Source organism: Microchirus variegatus, assembly GCF_963457635.1.
Source record: "Microchirus variegatus genome assembly, chromosome: 6".
Classification (NCBI taxonomy): Eukaryota; Metazoa; Chordata; class Actinopteri; order Pleuronectiformes; family Soleidae; genus Microchirus; species Microchirus variegatus.
In genome coordinates, this window is record NC_139807.1 from 32204468 (window position 1) to 32226866 (window position 22399).

General features: G+C 39.2%; 1 protein-coding gene across 1 annotated transcript in view; it reads right to left on the minus strand.

Moving 5' to 3' along the window:
• galnt18b (UDP-N-acetyl-alpha-D-galactosamine:polypeptide N-acetylgalactosaminyltransferase 18b) overlaps positions 1–21856 on the minus strand; it is a gene marked incomplete at its 3' end in the record, with an annotated part of 112165 nt that extends 90309 nt beyond the window's left edge. Inside the window, exon 1 of the mRNA XM_083891248.1 lies at positions 21413–21856. Coding sequence (XP_083747374.1) covers positions 21413–21650 — 238 coding nt within the window. The 5' untranslated portion in view covers positions 21651–21856. The remainder of the gene's footprint in view (positions 1–21412) is intronic.
• Between the last annotated feature and the right edge of the window lie 543 nt (positions 21857–22399).

The window sequence follows — 22399 nt, forward strand, 5'->3', positions numbered from 1 at the left end:
TTTTAAATCCAATACAATACAATCCAACTTTATTTATAAAGCACTTTAAAAACAACAACAGCTGAAACAAAGTGCTGTACATCAGAGATAAATAAATACAACAAATATAGACCTAAGAACAAAAAACAAACGTTATAAAGTAACGTGCCCAACACTGCTAACAGCTAGCCACAAGCTAAATCTGTTTAACCTGAAAATGCCTGATGCTAACCAGCTAAAAAGTGACATATCGCCACCTAGTGTAGCAGCCGCAGACAAGCTTCATTGAGTGAATGGATTGGCTGCCGTGTGCAGACACTGGAAACGACGACAGCCGTCCAATTAAAAACGCCCGAGGCAAGAAAGGCAAGAAACGGCCGTAGCTCAAGTTTAACTGCGCGTGGAAACAGTATCGAGTGTCGTAATGAAAATGTACGTCAGCTGCTTTTGTTGTGTGGCCTCAGATGTGGCTGAACAGCAGCATTGTTGTGTTGTGTTGTGTGTACGTGTGAGTCTGTGGCTCGTCAGTGTGGTGATGATAACAGCAGCTCCAGGTTTTATCTGCATCAGCAGTGGATTAATGATGAGTGAAGGTCGGCGAAATTCACTCCGATAGAAGATCTCAATTATAGTTAGCTTTGATGAATCTCGTCTCCAGACCACGGTAATTTACTTCTGTCTTGTTGAGACTGATTGTGTAATCCATCTCCACCCCCCCCCCCACCCACCACCACCCACCCCCTCAATCATAACCTCACAGCGAGGAACAGCTGACTCGATAAAGATGAATGGACTCCTGAAGTTCATCGTTCTGCAGGTGCATAAATGGATCCGCTTTGATCCAAAGCAGGAAAAATGTTTCTGCAAACACAGCTTAGTGTTTGTCCTCTGGGTTTAAAGGCGACATATTACGCAAAATCAACTTTTTAATCATTTAAATCCTTATATTTGGGACTCTGGAGGTCCTATCAGTCGTTTTTGTGGTCCTCCTCAGTCTAAGTACAGGAGATAAAACACGCGACGTTGACTTCCGCGCTCATCGGGACGTCACAATGCGCTAAATGCCCGGGAATTGTTGTCTCGCTGAGCTCCGCTTTGTCCGTTTAAAAAAAACGCGCGAGAAAACTGGAAGTCCGCAAAGTCCACGCAAAGTTCTATTGTTGTCTCCACAGTGCAGCACAGAGTTCTACACAAACTTCCAGCCTCAGAGGATTTATCTGTCCAGTGGATACATGTTACATATGACGGCAATGTGCCTGCTAGAGCCTGCAAATGATCACTTTAACAAATGCTAACTGCTGTTAGCTCCCAGTAGCCTCTGTGGCTGATGTCATTTCCTGTCCCTTAATTTTTTTTTTTTTTTTTTTTTTAAGGTGGACCCTTTAAGGTGGACCTAGAGATGCTACTAAACAGAGCGTTGTGAACAGGGCTGTTTTGGCAGGTGATTGAACTGCTGTGGTGCTTCATCCTTATGGTATTTTGACCAAAGCACGTCACAGACGTGTTCATTAGGACACCAGGGAACTACTTTAAAGGTGCATTATGTAATAAATCTAAATCAACTGGCCATAAAATCCTCCTAATATGTCACAGAGACTCAGGAATAATGTTCACATAACAAACTGAACTCACCAACAACAACAGTACAGACAAAACATTTGCATTAAAAAAAATACATTTTGCAGACTGCAAATCATGTTTCGGCGTCATGTGGCGCCACCTACCGCCGTCTACCAGTCATTGCAGTCAGTAGAGTCTCACCTGCTGAACAAAACCACGGGTTGCCAGTTACGTCTAAGCTACAATGGCGGAGAAAATGAAACCTAAAAGTCCTCGGTATTTTGAATTTGCGCGCAGTAACCGTTTTTGGCCACATTCTTACATATGGCACCTTTAACTTGAAGAAATAGGCTATAATATGACTTAATACTTTAAGGTTAGCGCATGAAATTTATCGTAGAACTGAGAAAAAGGATTTTGTGTCCTGATGGTTAACATTTTTTAACATTTTGGATGATCCATTACCCGATGAAATCATGTTGCATTTGCAGCTCTTATTTGCCGTCACCTTGTGCTTCAGGGCAACGTTTAATATTTTACAGGCAAAAAGTTTTCAATAATTAATTGGGAGAAAAACTCGAAATGATGAGCCGATGATAAAAACAAGTGTTAGTGCGACGTCTGTCAGTGAAGCCGAGAGAACACGTCGCGCCGTTACTTACGAAGTGATAATTGCGTCGTCACGTACAGGAACTTGCAAAAATGTCATATTGTTAGAATAAAAAGTGGCCAATTGCAAGTTGAAAACATGTTTTTATAGACGGCTGTTGACCCAAAATGTAATTATGAAAAAAAAATTGAATTAAAAACTACAGAGGAGGATCCTGCAGGAGAACACGGCAGCCTGCGCCCTCTCGCCAGCTGAAGATGAAAACATTTTGCACATCACGGCGTGGATGTACTTGAAACGCACTTCCTCACTTAGCGCCATTAATTATGAAGGAGAACGTGCCGAGAAAAACAGCTGCTGACAATAAAAGCACGAGGCAACAAAACACTTGAGTTTGTCCTGCTGCTGCTGCTGCTGCTGCTGACGACAAAGACGAGGATAAGACTCATTATGAGGAATTACAAAGTAATTATGACATGAAAGTTGGGAGCGGTCGGTGGCCCTTTGTTGACAAACCTCGGTTTATGTCCTCGAGCTCTGAACGCTGGAGCCCAAAAAAGAGGAAAGGATTAACTGCTGCACGTCTGTTTTTACATAATTAACTCACAGTTGTATCAATGTTTGTCAAAAACACCGTCAAACAACAGCGGATGTGGTTAAGCTGCAGCTACTTTGAAGCCTCTTTAAAGAACATGAATCGTGATATTTATAAGTGCTGTCAGTCTGTTACAGAACTCCTGTGCATGCACTTAAATTATTGCTGAATGTGCTGAACAACAAACATCTAATCCTTCACGTTAACGTGTGCGAAGTAGAACAAGCGTCATCGTTTTCACACTCAGGGAAAGAGATAAAGAAACAGATGGACCTGAATATTTATTTTTTGCTCATGCATTCAAATGTTCCTCATTCTTCAGGCTTTGGTTAAATGTTGAGAGAACGAGTGAAAAATTTCTCATTGATTTTTGCAGCAAGTTTTTATCTCCGTAACTAACTGTTGCCTAAACATGAACACGGGAATATTATTCATCATGAAGCTGAAGAGAAAGATATATAAAAAATGTGGATTATGAATATTTTCCATTGCAGAAACAGCACAGATGTTCTGATGTGATGTTTGTGATGCGGCATTTAAAACTGCAAATAAATTATATTTGAAGGATTGTTTTAGTTGTTGCAGATGATGAACGAATAAATAAATATAATATGGAAAAAATCATATTATATGGAATACAATTAAACATGCTATAGGCCAGTGTTTCCCAACCCTGGTCCTCAGGGAACACTGCCGGAGGATGAAACATAATTTTTTTTTTTTAACTGACAAAAGTTACAACATTAAATTTAAAAAAAATTAATTACATTTTAACAAAATGTGAAACATTAAATTTTTGAAAAAAAAGTAGTTTTTTTTTTACAATTTTTGAAAAATATATATATATGTTAAAAAATGACAAAAGTTGAAATATTACATTTTTGAATTTTTAAACAAATCAATTATTTAAAAAAAAAAAATGTATTCAAGTATTATTAGTATTATTAATAACAAAATTTATTAGAAAAAAATTGAAAACATTTTGACAATATTTTTGAATTTTTTTTTTTTTTAAATTGACTTAATTTGAAAAAAAATATATATATATTAAAAAAAATGACAAAAGTTGAAATATTACATTTTTGAATTTTTTAAACAAATTATCAATTATTTTTAATGTTTTAAATTCAATTATTATTATTATTATCATTTTTATTATTATTATTAATAATAATAACAAAAATTATTTGAAAAAAAAAAGTTAATTATCAGGCTTCTGTAGAGCTTGACGAGGTGACCATTAATTGAATCATGTGTTTTTGGAGCAAGGTAACATGTAAAACATGGCAGGGCAGAGTTCCCTGAGGACCAGGATTGGGAAACACTGCTATGGGCTATTTAAGAAGTATATTATAATTAAAAAGTACTGATAACATAAACACGTGTTCAGTGTTAGCTAACACGCGTGTTTCTATGTTTTAGAAACATTCATTGCTGCTTTAACTAATGGAATCATGACACATTCATGACACACACAGTTCAATCTTTCATCGTCTTATTGAAGCGGCAGAAAAACCCGTCATGGAAACAAAAAAATACACAAGAACATTTTGCAATAGCGACTTGATTTATTTAGTCAGAATTGTCGGGGGACGACCTCTGAATTGACACTCGTGTAAGAGGCTTTTACTTGTGTAATTTATTCACTCGGTGATGATTTCGCCCTCTGGAGTCACAATCATTAATTGTGTTCATTACCAAAAACGCTCTCCGGTGCATTTATCTCCCTGTATTTCAATAACTGCTCAATTTATTGGAATTACCGCCCAGAATATCCGCTCTCGTTTCATATTACAGCTCCTCACCCCGGGTTCTCCCTCACTTACACCACAGATGCAGGGCTGTAAACAGCCAGAGCTGAGAGATGAACCAGAGTTATGATAAATCAACAATCACAAACACTTACAGGTTCATATAACACTCACTCGCTTTCCCTCACTATTTTTAATACAATTTCTACTAGAAGCACAACTACTGTACCTGCTGCTCATGATCCATTTACATAAGGAAGTCAGAAGTGGGACGTCACATGACCTCAGAGCTCGGGACGTCACATGACTCAGCGAAAAACTAAGTCTAAAACTAAAACTAGCAGTGAAAACATTATTAAGTTAATTGAAATAAAAATAAAAACGACAATTTAAGGAAAAATGAAACAAAAGCTAAACTGAATTGCTTTTTCCAAAACTTCATTCTGGAAAACAGAGTATTTGAAGTTCGACTTTTGATTTACTTGCAGGCGTTAAAGGTTTAAAGAATGAAATTAAAGGATTTGATCGTCCATATTTGGTGTCACACATTCTTTCATCTTTTTCAAGTCAAGTCTTTCTTTTAATCGCTGAAAAACTAAGACTAAATCTAAAAAAAAACTAAACTAAAACTCCTTAATCACTTGTTGAATTAACTGAAAACTAAACTCAAATAAAAACGCAAACAAGTTTAGAAACAGCCAGAACGGATGTTAATACTGACCTGCAAAAGACCGTCGCTCAAGTATTAGCATTAGCATTAGCATTAGCAGCAGGTAGTGCAATGTAAACAGCCGCCGTGCTAACGTTGCTGCGCAGACTTGTCCGTCAGTTATTTACAGAGCGTTATGGCTCCACTTTCTATCTGTCGCTCGCTGCGAGTGGGTTGCCAGTTTCCTGATAATAAAATAAGGAATTCATATAAACTCCCCCGTACCTGATATACTGCACTTTAACACAGGTTATAATATTACACCCCCACACACACTTTCACAGTTGAGTAAAAGATGCAATTTCGCCGTTTACAACACAATAACAATACTAGTTCAATCAACGCAAAAAAACGTAATTAACTTTATTATGTTTTTGGAATCCTCTTTTTTTCCATTTTACCTTTTCATCCGTTACTCACAGTGAGTCTAACGACCAATTAAAAAGAGCCCATTTTCTGTTGAATAGTGACGGAAAAGCACTTTCCTCGTCCTGATGACCTCTCAAAGCTGCTTTACTCTACAGTCGTGTCACTCACTCACTCACTCGCACGTCTTTTACCTTTTAAATACAGAATAAATCCTCATTTTACAGAGCGGCTGACGACCCGACGCTGTGAGCACGCTTCAAAGCAGCGTTTCAAACTCCACCGTCTCTCTGGATCTGTGGGGATCCGGTAAAAATGTTCTCCTGTTAGCCGGACTCTGACTGTTCTGGCGTCCCAAGGCACAACATCTATCCTCCATCTTTACTTTTGTGCTGAAAACTGTCGGAAAAAAGACGACTTTTCTGACAGACTGATGTGCTGTCTGACTGTTTACATCTATGGGATGAACCACGCTGTTTACAGCCATTGGGCGAGTTGTGTGACTGGAGCTCTATTGTTAGCACAACCAGTCCATCTAAATCATTGGTTCTCAAAGTGCGGCCCGGGGCCCAATGGCGGCCCGCAGAAACATTTCTGGCGGCCCCGCAGTGAATTACAGTTGATAGTTTTAATCCAGGAGCGACTAAGCTTGTTAAATGTTTATTGGACATTACTGGATACAGACCAAAAAATGGCTCTTTTCATCCTGAAGGTTGCAGACAATAGTTTACACATACAGAAAAAAAATGGTACAGTGCTACTGTATGTGTACTGTCTTTATGAATTTTTGAAATTCAGGAAAATTATCCATTTGCCCTGATGCAATTTGACAGTGAGCTGACTTTTTTCCTCAAAAACAAAAAGTATCTCGGAATGACTTGAAATTTGCTATGATGATAGTTAGCATCGCCCTGAACAAGGATCTGTTGAAAATATTTGCAAACCTCCTAAGGAATAATTTTTATGATTTTTTGAAATTCAGGAAATGATCCATTTGCCCTGAATGACTTGAAATTTACCATCATGACAGAAGTGCAATTATCAGTGTTTTTGAGAGGCAGCCATCTAAGAATTCCATGTCGAGGTTCTGTCTTTGTTGGAGTTGATAATCTGACTTCCAGCTACAGTTTGAACTCAAACACTAAAGCAAACACAGAAGATTCCAGTGTTTGTTTCTGGGCTCAACGCTGAGCGAGTGACACTGAGATGAGAGGGTGTTGAACCACCTGGTAACTTCTGATCCTCTGATTCAAACTGCTGTCAGCTGGGTGATGATGGCTGCTGGTCAGCTCTCACACATTAGGGCCCTTGGCAGTTTGTGTTTCAGTTGTGTTACTCAAACAAGATCCAGCGACACAAAGAAATCACACGAGTGATGTAGAGAGCTGGTAACCGTGGTCACAGACAACAGCTTCAACGCTTAAACACCAGCATCATTCAGCTTCATTTCACTTTCTGATCAAAGAGCAGCTACATTCTGCTCACAGTTCTGCCCGAGGCAACAGGAAAACACTTAAGTAGAAGGTGTGAGTCCAGGACAACAGCTACATTTATTTTTAAATCTTAGAGGTTTTATTAAAGCTATTATTTACTTAGGTCAAAGTGTTTCTAATATGCTGCTGCTGCCCTCGTGTCTGTGGCATATGAAAAACAACATAAGATATGTATGTGAGTCCAGTTCAGATTTCCTATGAACAACAACCTCTATAATGCATGTAGATTCATCTCTGATGAGTTAAAATAACAAATTAGTCAATGAGAGAAACAAACGCTCCACGGGGAACATTTTGTATGTGACACACAGGGTTCGTACACTTTTCTAGCAGTAGTTTTCCATGACTTTTCAATGACTTCTCCATAACCTTTCATTGACTTTCCATGACCGAAAACCGGTGCCATCCCACAGTCTTACATGAATGTCCATTTGTTTTGACCGCAAATCTTTGTTAAGACTTTCGTCAAATAAAAAAAAAAACATGTGCAGTTTGTTGCGACACGTCTTTCATTATCAGCATTTTGCACGTCCTTGGTCTGCGTCTTTCGGTATAGCCAAAGTTTAAAGCTCTCCTTAAAAAGCCACTCTGTTGTAACTTTCTTTCATACTTATTGATTTGAATTATTATTTCAGTAACGAAAATAGGTCTTATGTCCAAAATTCCGAACTATCCCTTTAACACTAGCAGCACCGTTAATAATGTTACTGTTTTTAAAACTGTTCATAAAGTAAAAAAAAAATTTGACGTTTGTGGATTATTGGGGGCGGCGACATGCGCTCGCGTGTGTGTGTGTGTGTGTGGGTGGGGGTCATTATATATTCGTGTCAGCCCTAATCTAATCTGAGCTGATGAGGATGATTCACACGAGATCGCTAAGATAATTAGCTAATGTTTTTTTTTGTGCGGTTCATAATCTGACTATTGAAATAGTCATTAGTTGCAGCGCTATTAGACATATTCCAAATAACATTAATAAAAGTAGTTGTCAACATTATGCAAATGGTTTCTTCCAATGACTGTCAGAGCAAAAGCTTCACTTCAGTATAAACTAACTTTACTGTGTTCCTATCTCTATCCACCCACCACCACCAGCAGCAGCAGCAGCAGCAGCAGCAGCAGCAGCAGCATCACCTCCTGCAGCAGCTCCAGCTCCTCTCAGCTGTTTCTACCTTCATCACCTGCCAGCACACCTGCCCCTCATTTGCCTTAATTAGCAGCTCAGCTCTGCCCCAGCGTTCTCCGTCTGACCCAATTAACCGACTCATTTCTTTGCGGGAGCTGTGGTGAGAAAGTTCCCTCCGTCGACTGTCGCCGTGATGCATGAGGAGGAGGAGGAAGAGGAGGAGGAGGAGGAGGAGAACCTCGCCAACAGATGAGAAAATAAGGTAACGCTTTCTTTTACAGTCCCCTAATTACCTGGTATTTAGCTGGTAAATTCATGGTAACACTAAAGTGTTGCTAGGTAATTACCAAGGGTAATAAGATCAGTAAATACAGTGAAACCGTTGCCAAAATACTGGGTAATGCACGGTAATGTACTCGGTAAGTAAAGTAAAACTGTACTGTAAAAGAAAGCCAAGCTTGTTTCCATGTAATTACACACATTTTTAGGGTTAGGTTTGTTAGATTACCCCTTGGGTAAATAGCTAGTAATTAGGGGACTGTAGGTACCTGCTTATTACCAGTTTATAACCCAATAATACACTTACATTTACCATAGTTTTGCCATAGTTTAGCTGTACATACCTTCTTATTAACAGCAGTAATAACACGCTATAATTAACTATATAGTTACCAGGTAAATGCCCAGTATTTTGGCAACAGTTTCACTGTATTTACTTTCTTATTACCATTGGTAATTACCTAGTAACACTTTGGTGTTAGCATGAATTTACCAGGTAAATACCTGGTAATTAGGGGACTGTAAAAGAAAGCGTTACCGAAAATAATCACCAGCACCTTCTTATCGGTAAATAAATAAAGAAATCGATCAATCAAAACCCACCGTGTGAAAAGAGAAGAAACCCACTCCAGTGTGACATCAGCTCTGAGTCGACGCTGCACCAATCTCCGACCTGCTGAGGTAACACCAGCTCACTGTTGCCGGATTATTACTTTGCAGAAAGAAATAACAAATTAAAAGAGTCTCTGTGAAGGAAACCCAGCACAGACTGAATTTACATTTCACATTAACACTGTTTTCACTGTTGAACTCAGTCTAACGACGCTTTATATTATCCTTCATAACTTTAGTAAACACCAAAGGAAAAAGTTGATGCGAAGGGCGTTTGACGGCGGAGACTCGACACTCGTTTTTTTTTTTACGTCCGATACCAAAAATCCGTCCGACACAGACTTTTTACTGAGCTCTTAAAAACGCATTTGTGCCGATACATTTATCACCGAGCCATGACCGGGCCATTTCAAAAACATAAAGCTCCAACTGTGAAACAAATATTCTGCTCTCGTAAAAACACGAGCCTGTACGTGACTCAGTGAGAAAGCAAAGAAGAACAAAGCTAAAAAACACACAAACTCATTAAGAGTTGGTACTTTTTCCTCTTTTATATATTATGAATTAGTCTGACACAGATTACTGCGGCTACGTTTACACGACGACGGTCTAAACAGAAGACGCAAAAGTGGTGTCGCGTCTTCACTTTTTATCCCATGTTTAGACGAGCATTTTCGGGAGTATATGCATCTGCGTGCATACGGTGACGCAAGAGTGGGTGGAATTCGATTGGGTATGCATGCCAGGCGGCGCTGTGATACAGTATCACACAACACAATCAGATTTTTGCCTTTTTAAGCCCCAAAAACGCCGTCTCCGTCTAAACGAAAGGCACTTCTGATGACGGTGCTTCTATGACGGTAGCGTCAACAATTTTTGGTTCCCTGAATGATTCCCTGGGAACGTTCCATGAAGGTTCCCCCCAGGTTCTCCTGTGGTTGCCATGGAAAGAGCGGCTTAGGGCAGTAAAACATTAACCGAAAAAATACAACTCAAATCATAAACATATTTATTTGTAGTTCATGTCCAAATGTCTGTAAAAAAAACAACCTCTGGACAATGTTCTCAAAAATATAACCAAAAAACAACCAAACGGGAACTTTGTGTGGAAACCATGGTGCAACCACAGGAGAAAGATGCAGTTTTTGGCTCTTTCGACCTTTAAGGAACGTAAAGCTTCTACCTAACCCCCTGAAGAAACGTTCCCTAAACGTTTGTTTTTGGTTTGGTTGTAACCAACCTCAGGAGAACCTTAGGAGAACCTTAAGGGAACGTAGTTTGAAAGTTGTGTGTTTGTTGCATCTTTCTTTTCTGTGCTTAATGAAACATGTACATGACATATGAGGTATTTTGAAGATTTTTGACTATTTTTGGACGACCAATATCTTAGACTGGGCAATGATTCAATACAAATATAATGTTTGTTGTCTTTTCCCACATGGATTTTGGTCACTGTCACGATCACGCAGTAAGAAACAACCCTGCTTTCCTTTAAAACTGTGCAAAAACTGTGTTTTGTCCGTTTAACTGCAAAGAACTGAGACACTGGAGGTTTACTGAGCTGCATACCACGACCTGCTTGCACAAGCCTGCACTCAGACTCCACGCGGCACAAATCCACGTTACAAACATGTGCTTCCACCTCTAATATCTGTCCATCACTGACTCCACTGTCACTGTGGAACAATGAGCCCCACACACACACATAGTGATGTTATGACTTTCCCTCGGAGCATCTGAAGCTGAAACACTGATTTACTCAGCTCCTCTGATGACTCTGATGGCTGCATTTGTTTAAAGTCGTCTCGGGAGCCGTTTGCAGTTGAATAAGCGCCGTGTTAACGACTCGTTCTCACAGGCCTCACACGGCCTTTAAATCAGGTGGTACAAACACAGTGGTACTGCTAATCTGCAGAGGTCACAGCAGGTCACCAAACCAGCTGCATTCTCATAATAATAATAATAATAATAGTAATAATTGTAATAATGATAATAGGCCACCAAAAAAAAGCCTAAAAACAGAAGATATCTGATAAAAATCCAAAATTATGCACAGTAACTTAGCAGTAAAACTACTCTAATAACTACACTGTAAAATTACAGGAATTTTTGGACAGTAATTTAATACTACAGCTGAATACTGTAAATTTTTTCACCGCTGAGGAACAAAACATTAACTTGGCTCCTGTCCAATCTATATAATCTGTGTAATACAGTATAATATAAAGCTTAATGTTATAAGGCCATCTCTTGTGAGTCATTTCTATGCAATTTTTTTTTGTAAAATGTTAAAATGATTAGCTTCTAGATATAATCTTTACAGTATAACTAAATAAGTAAATATCACATTTTACAGTAATAAACTGCTTAAATGAAGCAGAGTGAAATGACAGAGGTTTTAGTAAAGAGATGTGTCATTTGAGATTTCTTAGGTACCAAATTATTAAAAACCCATTTAATTTTATTTATATGTCACAACAGGTCTAAAAAGAACTTGTTTTGAAAAAAAAAAAAAAAAGTATGATAACTTGCTGTAAATGGATGCTTCCTGTGCTGTGCGTAATAACTGTGACTCTGCAGCGTCTTCAGTTACGCAGCGCCATAGCTCTGGCTTACCTTAGCACTGTATACAGTACTGTAATGTTTTTACTGTCATACAACTGTTGTTGTATATTACAGCAGATACACTGTAGAATTACAGTATGTGTAATGTAATGTACCGTACTCCATTACTACAGTTGAATACTCTGAGGAACAAAACGTTAACTTAACTACTGTCCAATCTATATAATCTGTGTAATACAGTATAATAAAAAGCTTAATGCTATAAGACCATTTCTTGTGAGTCTTTTTATGCAATTTTTATTTTGTAAAATGTTTAAATTATTAGCTTCTCGCTACGAACATTGCAGTATAACTGTAAATATCACATTTTGCAGTAATTAACTGTATGGTGATTGCAGTAGGAACACTACAATAACAGTGTTATACTGCAAAGCTTACATTCTGTACAGCACAGTACTGTGATTGTTTTTACAGTAATACTGTAATACTGTTAAAACTGTTGTTGTAAATGTACTGTAGAATTACAGTAAACTACAGGTAAATGCAGCTGTATTTTCTTCTTACAGTAATATATTTGTGTAAAACCACACAAAGACTCTGCTCAATGTCTCTCTAACAACAAGCAGCTGCTCCATTTCTCGCCCTTTTCTTCCCGAGCATAAAGCAGAGAGTGCAGCTCACAGCCCTCATCATGATGATGATGATGATGATGATGATGGTGATGAAGGTGATGGTGGGCGTGTGAGAACCTGCTCTGTCCAACTCACCGATAAATAAACAAACCCTCCTGTGCTTCATACAGTACAAGGAGCATTTGACGGCGGCGTTTATGTGCCGTTGCCACGCGGCTTTGTCCTGGTAACAGAGGCCACTTCATCGCAACAGAAACACAAGAAGACGACGACACCAGAGACTTCAGCCTCTCACTCTCAGCTCTGTCCACCGTGACTCAGCTGCAGTAAATGTTTCATGGTCTCTCATCATCATCATCAGCCTCCACAGCACTTTAACTAAGTGCTTCACATACATTATGTGACTCTATGATACGTCTCCATAGATGTTATGATGTTATGTCATGTCAGGATATAATATGTAACGCTGCTTCTCGACGTGAAGGTCGTGTCTTTACAGGTTTAACTTTTAAAAGCGGCTGTTGAACGTCCAACTGTTGTGAAACCTGACGATTAGACTGTGGAGCCTCCGCCAGGCTCGTCAGGGAACTACGGTGGCCCTCACGGGGACCGTATCCATGTTCCCCGGGTCCTATGTTCCCTGCTTTGTATGTGACCGGGGAACATAGGACCCTTTTTTAGAACCCTAACCCTTACCGTAACCGTAACCCTAACCCTTTACCCTGGAGCTCCACACCCAGGCTTCCACAAAGGAGGAACATAGGACCTTTTTTGGGAAAAACAGGGGAACATAGGACCCGGGGGAACTTAAGTACGACCCCGCCCACATACCACAGAGGATTTGAATACTCTTTCATTCTCCTTCTTTATGCCTCAGATTTGGATTTAAATGGATCGAGACAACCTTCATTCTTCAAGTAAACTTTGACTCGATTGATTTGATAACGCGGCAAAACAAAATGGCTGCCTCCACAAAGCAAGGCCCTTGCCTAAAGTGTGTATAAATTAGCGCTGGTTTAACACATAACGAGTTTCCACGACAACTGACCGGAAAAAGACGCGCGTGACGTCATGTTTACATGACTCCCGTCCTAAAACGACACAGTTTTCCATGCCGCAGCACCGGAGTCCAGGCACCGTTTACCAGCTAGCTCTGTTAGCTCCGTTAGCTCCTTTAGCGCCTTTAGCGCCGCCTACAGTTAAACTGTAGCGGTCTGTTAAATTAACGGAAAAGAGCAGGGCTACAAATAACCAGCTGCCTCTGTTTTTAAAGTTTAGCGTTACTTTAGAGACTCGGGAGTCGTGCGTGTCTTTTCCCGGTCAGTCGCCATGGAAACGCGCCATGCGTTAGCCCCCCAGCACTAGCATACATGTTATATTCACAATTTTCCAAATCCTTGATCAGATTTTACTTTAAGATCACAATTCCAAACTCAATCTTTTTTTTTTTCCTCTCTTTTAGCACAGTCCATGTCCACTAAGGCCTTGTTGTCAAAATTACATAATTTATTAATAATATTACTGTAACAATAACCAGTAAATGTGTAAATCCAGGGTTTTCCACCACCATCATGTCTGATGCTTCAAAGACGTCTATGGCTCTAGTTTCTGCTTTAGCAGCAATTGAATTTTGAGGAAGTTTTTGCTTCAAATGAGGTAGAAAAGAGTTGTTTGTGTTAATGGAGTTGTCGTAGTTAAGTCTACATCCTTATGATGCAGATGTGTAGATGTCACACACAACATAGTTTACACACCGCGGTTTTCTCGTCAACGTCGTTGCCAAAACTCACCGGGAACATAAAAATATTTCCACACAGAGAGGAGGAGGAGGAGGAGGGGGTTTGAGTTTGGTCCATGTGTCGCCCAATTCAGCAGTTGCCATGGTTACTGTTAGCTGGAAGCAGCTTCAGGTTATAGCGGGAGGAGGTAACTGCAGGACGTCACTCTGGGGGCGGAGTTAAAGCCTCGACTCCACCTTTGATTTTGGGTCGTACGGTTGATTTTTGCCAGCACAGCCTCCTCTAAATGTCACACACTGGACCTTGTATTTCCTTCGTTATTTGCCACACGAGTCTTCTACGTCTAAGCTTTAATTTGAGCACTCGAGTGCATCTGTAGACTCTCTGTGCAGCGTTTGACGTGGTTCTTGTTGAGGTTATAACAGAGGTTAGTGGTGGTGTTTGACTCTGAGGCAGAACTTTCCATATTGAAAAATGTTCCATGTAGCCCTCCTCCTCCTCCTCCTCCTCCTCCTCCTCCTCCTCCTCCTCCTCCTCCTCCTCCTCTAACTGTCCGTCATGTGAAGGAACACACGGTGCATCCAAAGGACAAACACTGCCACAGGACAGTCTGCTCTGATGTTTGATGGAATAACTGAGAGAGCCTCACGCGGGCGGAACAGTTAACTAACACAAATCTGTAAGACGTTATAAAGTCAAACACAGAATATTCACCCTAATGTACTGTGAAGATTTAAAGTTAGGCTCAAGTTATGAATGAGTGCAATGAAGCTTCTGCTGTCCTGTGACCACACTGTACTTCCTTTGGCTGCAGTTAGTGATTATTCATTTTTTTCCTCAGTGTTAGAAAGACTTTTTCAAAGTTAATAAATGCAATGTTAGCCTAATAACAAGAGTGAGGGTTTTATTCTACTGCCAAACCGAGGCACCTGGGCATTTGTGTGTCAGAAAACTTGATATTGACAATGTCAACAATGGTTGTTTATGCATACACTACTCACAAAAACTTAGGGATGTTTGAGAAAGTCCGTCCGTTTTAGAAAGCACCTAAAATGCACTCTAACCTTTACAGGTGAACTTAAGTTAACCTTCTCTAAACCTTTGAATGCACATGTCCAATTGTTCAATGTTTCAGTTCTTATTGAATAACATGCTGCTCTCTTACAACTGTCTGATGTTAAAGTTCTGCTTCAATGACAGTTTATCTTCAAACACTTTAAAACTGATCAAATTATTGAGACACTGAGATGTTTTCTTCACTGTTGTTCGCTCTGGTTTGAGATAAAGAAATGACCATTGCATCCTTCTACACTGTAAAAAAAAAAGAAAACTCTAAATTTCAAGGCAACTTGCTGCAATCAATTTTTGAGTTTACAACAAAAGATCTTGAGTTTTTGAAAAAGTTCCCTCAACTAATAACGTTTAAGTTAGAGTTGTGCCAACTCAAAATTCAAAATGTTAATTTTTAATACATGTTTGACATTATCTGAACAAGATTAGTTCACCAAACTGTTTGAAAGGAGAATTTTGAGTTGGTACAAGTCTAACTTTGTTTGTCTAACAAAATAATATATAGTTGATGGAACTTTTTATAAAACTTGAGATCTTTTTTTGACATTGCATCAAGTTGACTTGAAATTTTGAGTTTTCTATACTTTTTTTTTTTACAGTGTACTTAAATGCCCTGCTTTCACACTGTAGCATCAGTGTTTCTTAGGGATATTATTGTTGAATATCCCTAATGTTTAGTGAGTAGTGAGTAAGTTCTTTGTCTAAGTAAAGACAATAACAGGTCGGCACTTCTAAAATCATGTCGTATAATGGAATGGAGAGATTTGGCTAAATCTAGTTTTAAGTTGAAAATGAACGAGTACATTAAAGAAAGAATAAAACTGCACTGAACTGTCTGAAATTAAGTGGATTTACTGAAATAGAAACATATTGAATTGTCCTCTAACTCATGGGGAATATTTTCACGATAAAACTGCTGTATTTCACAACACTGTGACTCCGTCTGAACTCCAGAAGTCAAGAGTCACAGAGTTTTTTATAAAGATGTTAAAAGTGCACTAATGACTCGGTGACTGCGGCCAAAGCTTCACTAACTGCTGACGCCATCACTCTCTCTCACACACTCTCTGATTATGAGGCTTTTATTTTGTAGCAGAAACAGTCTGAGCAGCTATCAGAGGAATCCATAAAACACGATTCATACTTTCTAAGTGTCCAAGTGTCAGGTCATTTTACTGCAGGAGTTTTGAGAGTTGAACTCAATGTGCACGGATACGACGTCAACACTTTCTGATGTCAGTGACGGAGACTTAATGCAAGTGTTAACGTCTTTGTCAGAGTCCTGACGACACAAACACCAGAGGCAGACGCTAATGATGCAGGCCACACTGTGGGTGAGCTCACGGATAAAATAAAATAAAAACAAAAAAAAGCTAATTACAGAATGGATGTCCTAGTTTTAAAGTGACACAACGGCAAAAAAGCATCAGATTGACTTTATTTTTTTTAAGACGGAGAGAAATTTGGGGGAATTCTTTCCGAGTGAGACGACAACGAGAGAGAAAGGGAATAAGTGCACTTTCCAAAATGTCAAACTGCTCTTTCAAAACTGCCAAAACACTCAGATGACGATGGTGCGATTAAAAATAAATGTGCACGGAATGAAAAACACATTTTTCACCGACTTAGTCATTCTCGGGACGTCGGAACATTTAGATATTTTTAGTTTCATGGACATTTTAAGTGTCTTTAGTTTTAGATGAGGGTTTGTTAAAGTAGACATACTTATGCTTTTCTTTCATTTTGTTAGACATGACACAGTTTAAAATAAAATAACACGACTCAAATTTGTCATGTTTTGATATATTTTGATGACAAGTACTTTTTATAGGGTGTATTTATTATCTCGGGTAAAAATCACCCGGCGTTAGTGATGGTGTTTTGAATTGGAGTGATAGTGTTCTCGGGTTAAGGATGAAGCACCACAGCAGTTCAATCACCCTGTTCAGAACGCTCGCTTTTGCGCGCCTGTCTCTTTAAATATGCAAATGAGACACGGGAAACTAGGTCGGCGTCACTGAGGCAACTAACGGCAGATAACAGCAAGTAGCATTTTGGAAAAGCCATCATTCGCAGACTCTAGCCGGCACGTTGCCGTCATATATTAAAACGTAAATCCTCTGAGGCTGGAAGTTTGTGTAGAACTCTGTGCTGCACCGTGGAGACAACAATAGAACACTTCACAGACTTCCGCTCTTCAGGATACTGTTGCCCTCGCCTGCACTCTCGCGTTTTTTAGCGACAAATCAATCTCGTCGTGACGTAACAATGAGTGCAGAAGTCAACATGGCGTGTTTTATCTCCTGTACTTAGACTGAGGAGGACCACAAAAGCCCGCTGCTAATGTTGCTAATGTTGCTAATGACGATACACTTCCTGGTTTCTAAATGATGCTTTCACGGCCGCAGGTTTTTACACCTTCACACAATGCGACGTGCTATAACGTACCACGCGAACACGACGAGGGACAAGAAAACCTAAATGCTTAATCAAGGGCAGAGAATCCAAACTCTACTCCAGTATTAAAATGATTATAAAAGTTGATTTTCGCATAATTTGTCTCCTTTAAAGTGTAATAAAAACTACATTTGTCACTTTGCCCAGACTGTGATGATACAAGAAACATAAACTCTGGAGTCACCTGGGGGCGTCTGAGTGAAGCTCCGCCCCCTGCACAGGCTTCTGTGTGCCAAGGTGAAACTGAACCTGCCTCTTTCAGGAATGTTTACCTAAGCTCAGCAAAGACTCTTTTCACTCAGAGCAGCAGTGTGTGTGTGTGTGTGTGTGTGTGTGTGTGTGTGTTCTTGTACTTGTGGCATACTGAGGACCAGTGAGGGTTTTAAACCAACAAAGTGAGGTCATTTTTACGAAGTGAGGACATTTTAGCCGGTCCTCACTTTGTTTTCATTGAAATCACTTCCTTAGGTCGTAAACATGCTATAGTCTCTTTTTAACTAACGTCCTCCGAGTCTCTATGGTACGATATTTATTGCGATATTTTGAGAGTCTATGTACGATATGTATTACAATATTTTGAAAGTTTCTATGGTTCGATATTTATTGTGATATTTTGAGAGTATATGGTACGATATTTATTGCGATATTTTGAGAGTATATGGTACGATATTTATTGCGATATTTTGAGAGTCTCTATGGTACGATATTTATTGCGATATTTTGAGAGTCTCTGCTACGATATTTATTGCGATATTTTGAGAGTCTCTATGGTACAATATATATTGCGATATTTTGACAGTCTCTATGATACGATATTTATTGCGATATTTTGAGAGTCTATGGTACGATATGTATTACAATATTTTTAAAGTTTCTATGGTTCGATATTTATTGCGATATTTTGAGTCTCTGGTATGATATTTATTGCGATATTTTGAGAGTCTCTCTGGTACGATATTTATTGCGATATTTTGAGAGTCTCTGGTACGATATTTTAAGAATCTCTATGGTACAATATATATTGCGATACTTTGACAGTCTCTATGGTACGATATTAATTGCGATATTTTGAGAGTCTATGGTACGATATGTATTACAATATTTTGAGAGTTTCTATGGTTCGATATTTATTGCGATATTTTGAGAGTCTCTGGTACGATATTTATTGCGATATTTTGACAGTCTCTATGGTACGATATTTATTGCGATATTTTGAGAGTATATGGTACGATATGTATTACAATATTTTGAGAGTTTCTATGGTTCGATATTTATTGCGATATTTTGAGAGTCTCTATGGTACGATATTTATTGCGATATTTTGAGAGTTTCTATGGTTCGATATTTATTGCGATATTTTGAGAGTCTCTATATGTGCGATTTTTATTACGATATTTTAAGAGTCTCTATGGTGTGCGATATTTATTGCGATAAGGTCCCAGTAGTTCTTTATAGATGTCATTCATGAAGTAGATATTTGTATTGTGTTGATTTATAAAGTGGAAATGCTGGTCCTCAGTATGTGGCAAGTACAAGAATGTGTGTGTGCGTGTGTGTGTGTGTGTGGACTTTCTGCAGCGGCCGTGTTCCATTTGAAAGTGGAACCTGCACAAAATCACCCCCCTTCCATCCCATGATGACTAGAATAGCTCCTTTAAAGACACAGTGAGTGAAGAGCAGTCGTCCGCGTGTGGTCAAGCGTAAAAAAAGGAAACACCGGAGAGGATTCCAGACATTCCTCACAAGTACTGAAGTCAAATTCATGGATCAGGTGAAGAGAATTAAGAGAATTAAGAGAATTAAGAGAATTAAGTTTTCAGCCGTTTCATTATGAGGTCGGTTCGTTCAGGTGAGAGGAAGTTAGTGAAGAGGAGAGAGAGCGTGAAACCTGAGCTGCTGCAGCATCTATATCACTCGCTCGGATTATTGCTCTCAGAGAGGATCATGTGCTGCTTCATGCTGCATTTCTTTAGAGTGTGTGAGTGTGTGAGTGTCGACGACGAGCAAAAAAAATCATCTACACAACTTATCGAACAGCTAGCTAATTGTATAGCTCGCTATTATATATATATATATATATATATATATATATATATATATATATATATATATATATATATATATATATATATATATATATATATATATATGCACTGTGATTATTTAGGGTTTGATACCAAATCAAACACATGGTGGTGAACTACTCTAAGTCTTCACAATCACAATCGGAATACTTTTATTATCCCTATTATTGTTAACCCTGGAACACTATCGCTCAAATTTAAAAACACCATCACAAGATAATAAATACACCCAATAAAAAGTACTCGTCATCAAAATATATAAAAAAATGACAAATTTGAGTAGTGTTCTAGTAGGGGACAAATATAAAAATGCTCCAAAATGACTGGAAAATGAGGAATTTGGGATCAAAAAATGTCTTAAAAAAAAATAATGAAGATGAAAACTTGGTTTTCATGAAAATCACATAAATGTATTTGCACCCGGCAACTGTGTTCTAGGGTAAAAAGTTAAAGAGAACAAGAAGAGCACACAAACTCAAATAAAATCTAAATAAAATAAATTAAAGAGCAGCAAAAAGAGCGGGAAAAAAAGCTCGGTCTTGACTTTGTATTCTGGTTTTGTCTCCTTTAGTGAAGAATGAATGAAATATTTAATTGTGATTTTTTTTTGGAAAATGTGTCATTTTTTACATCATTATTCTCTTTTTCATTCAAAAAAACGTATTTAAAATCATGACAGTGTGACATTTGTGTATAAACAAAGATTATCTTCAGTCTGTTGAATAAGATCAAGACAATAATTCTTCTAAAATGACATTTTAACAAACATTGTGTCTCCTGTGATTTGAAAATTGGCAGAATCATAACTTAGAACAGCGCACATATAAGACAGTTATAGTCTTCTTTGTTGCATTAGTGTCTGAGAGAAGTTTTGTGTCTTTTGTTCGCCTCCTGTGTGTCTTTGTAACCCGATGATGATGATGTGAGCTTTTCCCGCATCATTCGACCTCCACAGACCATCACACCCAAGAGTAACCCGACCTTTAAAGGCATGTTCCCGCTTCTTTAAACACACACACACACACACACACACCTGGTTCAAAGACCTCGTTATCGTGCAGAACTTGAACATGTTGGCGCACAGACTGCGCCTACACACACACACACACACATTCTTGTACTTGCTGCATACTGAGGACTAAAGTGAGGACCAGCATTTCCACTTTATAAATCAACACAATTACAAATATCTACATGAATGACATCTACAAAGAACTACTGGTTGCAGTACCATAAAATGTCTGCAGGTGGAGCCCCAGAGCAAAAAGGGCTGGAAAACTTTTTCATTTTTTTTTTTTAAATTTGGTTCGAAAATTTTACAAAAACTTATACTATGTCGACCAATTTTTTTTTTTTTTTTTTTTTTAAATTGGCCAAAAATTGTTGGTCCAAAATTTGACAAAAAAGTCATACTATACTTGAAAAAAAAAAAAAATTGACCCAAAACTTTTGGTCCAAAATTTGAAAAAACTAATTTGAATTTTGGTCCAAAATTTGACAAAAAAGTCATACGTCGTCCAAAATTTGATTTTTTTTTTTTTTTTTTTACAAATCGAGTATAGCATGTTATAGCAACCTAAGGAAGTGATTTCAATGAAAACAAAGTGAGGACCGGCCAAAATGTCCTCACTTTGTTGGTTAAAAACCCTCACTGGTCCTCAGTATGCCGCAAGTACAAGAACACACACACACACACACACACACACACACACACACACACACACACACACACACACACACACACACACACACACACACACACACACACAGCGCAGGTGTGTTACCTTGTATGTGCTGGTTGACCACGCTCTCCAGGCGGTCCAGTCTCTCCATGATCCGGACGGTGTCTCCTCGTTTGTCTGCCTCTAACTTCCGCTCCGGTAAAGGCATCGGCACTTTGATGTAAATGTTGGCGATGTAGTTGGTGACCCACCCGACGTAGAGCAGACACACGATGTTGGTCATGCCGCTCAGGATCACGCATGTGGACACCAAAGTTTTGGTTCTCCTGGTGCAAGCCATGCCGACATCCCTGCGCGCACAGCCCGCACTGGCACCCCGTCACACCGGAGCACGACAGGCGACGACGGCGGCGGCGAGGAGCGATAATGTTTGGGAAAAGACACGAGGAAGAGGAGGAAGAGGAAGAAACCAAGTTAATTCCAGGGATATCCAGAGCGCGAGCCTTGACTTCAGAGGAGCGATGATGATGATAAAAACGCGCGTAACAATGTCTCACGTCTACAGGTGAAGCCTCAATTCTTCTTCTTCTCGTTCTTCTGCTCCACAACAAACCTGCGTGTGTTCCAGCTGCATGTGAGGAGGAATCAGAGGAGGATCAGAGGAGGATCAGGGACGGAGCGCGGAGTCGGAGCGGAGCATCCTGCTGCAGCCAATGGGAGAGCGCGCAGACAGAGCGCGCAGAGAGAGCGCGCGGAGCGGAGAGCCTCCTGCTGCGAACACGCGCACCCGTGTGGAAGTGGATGTGACACGAGCAACAAAGTGTTAAAACCCCGCGCGCGCGTGTGTGTGTGTGTGCGTGTGTGTGTGCGCGTTACATTCAACAACAACACATTATATTTTATCTCAGCTCTGTGTCTGATTATCGACACTGATGCAGGAAACTCTCTCTCTGCTGTTGTTATTGTAGAGTGAGACCGATATCTCTATGGCTGCGATATCATCTGTAGAATCAGCTGATACTGATTTTACTTTTGATTTTAATTCTGTTCTCAGATAAAATATAACAATAATATAATCACTACTACTGC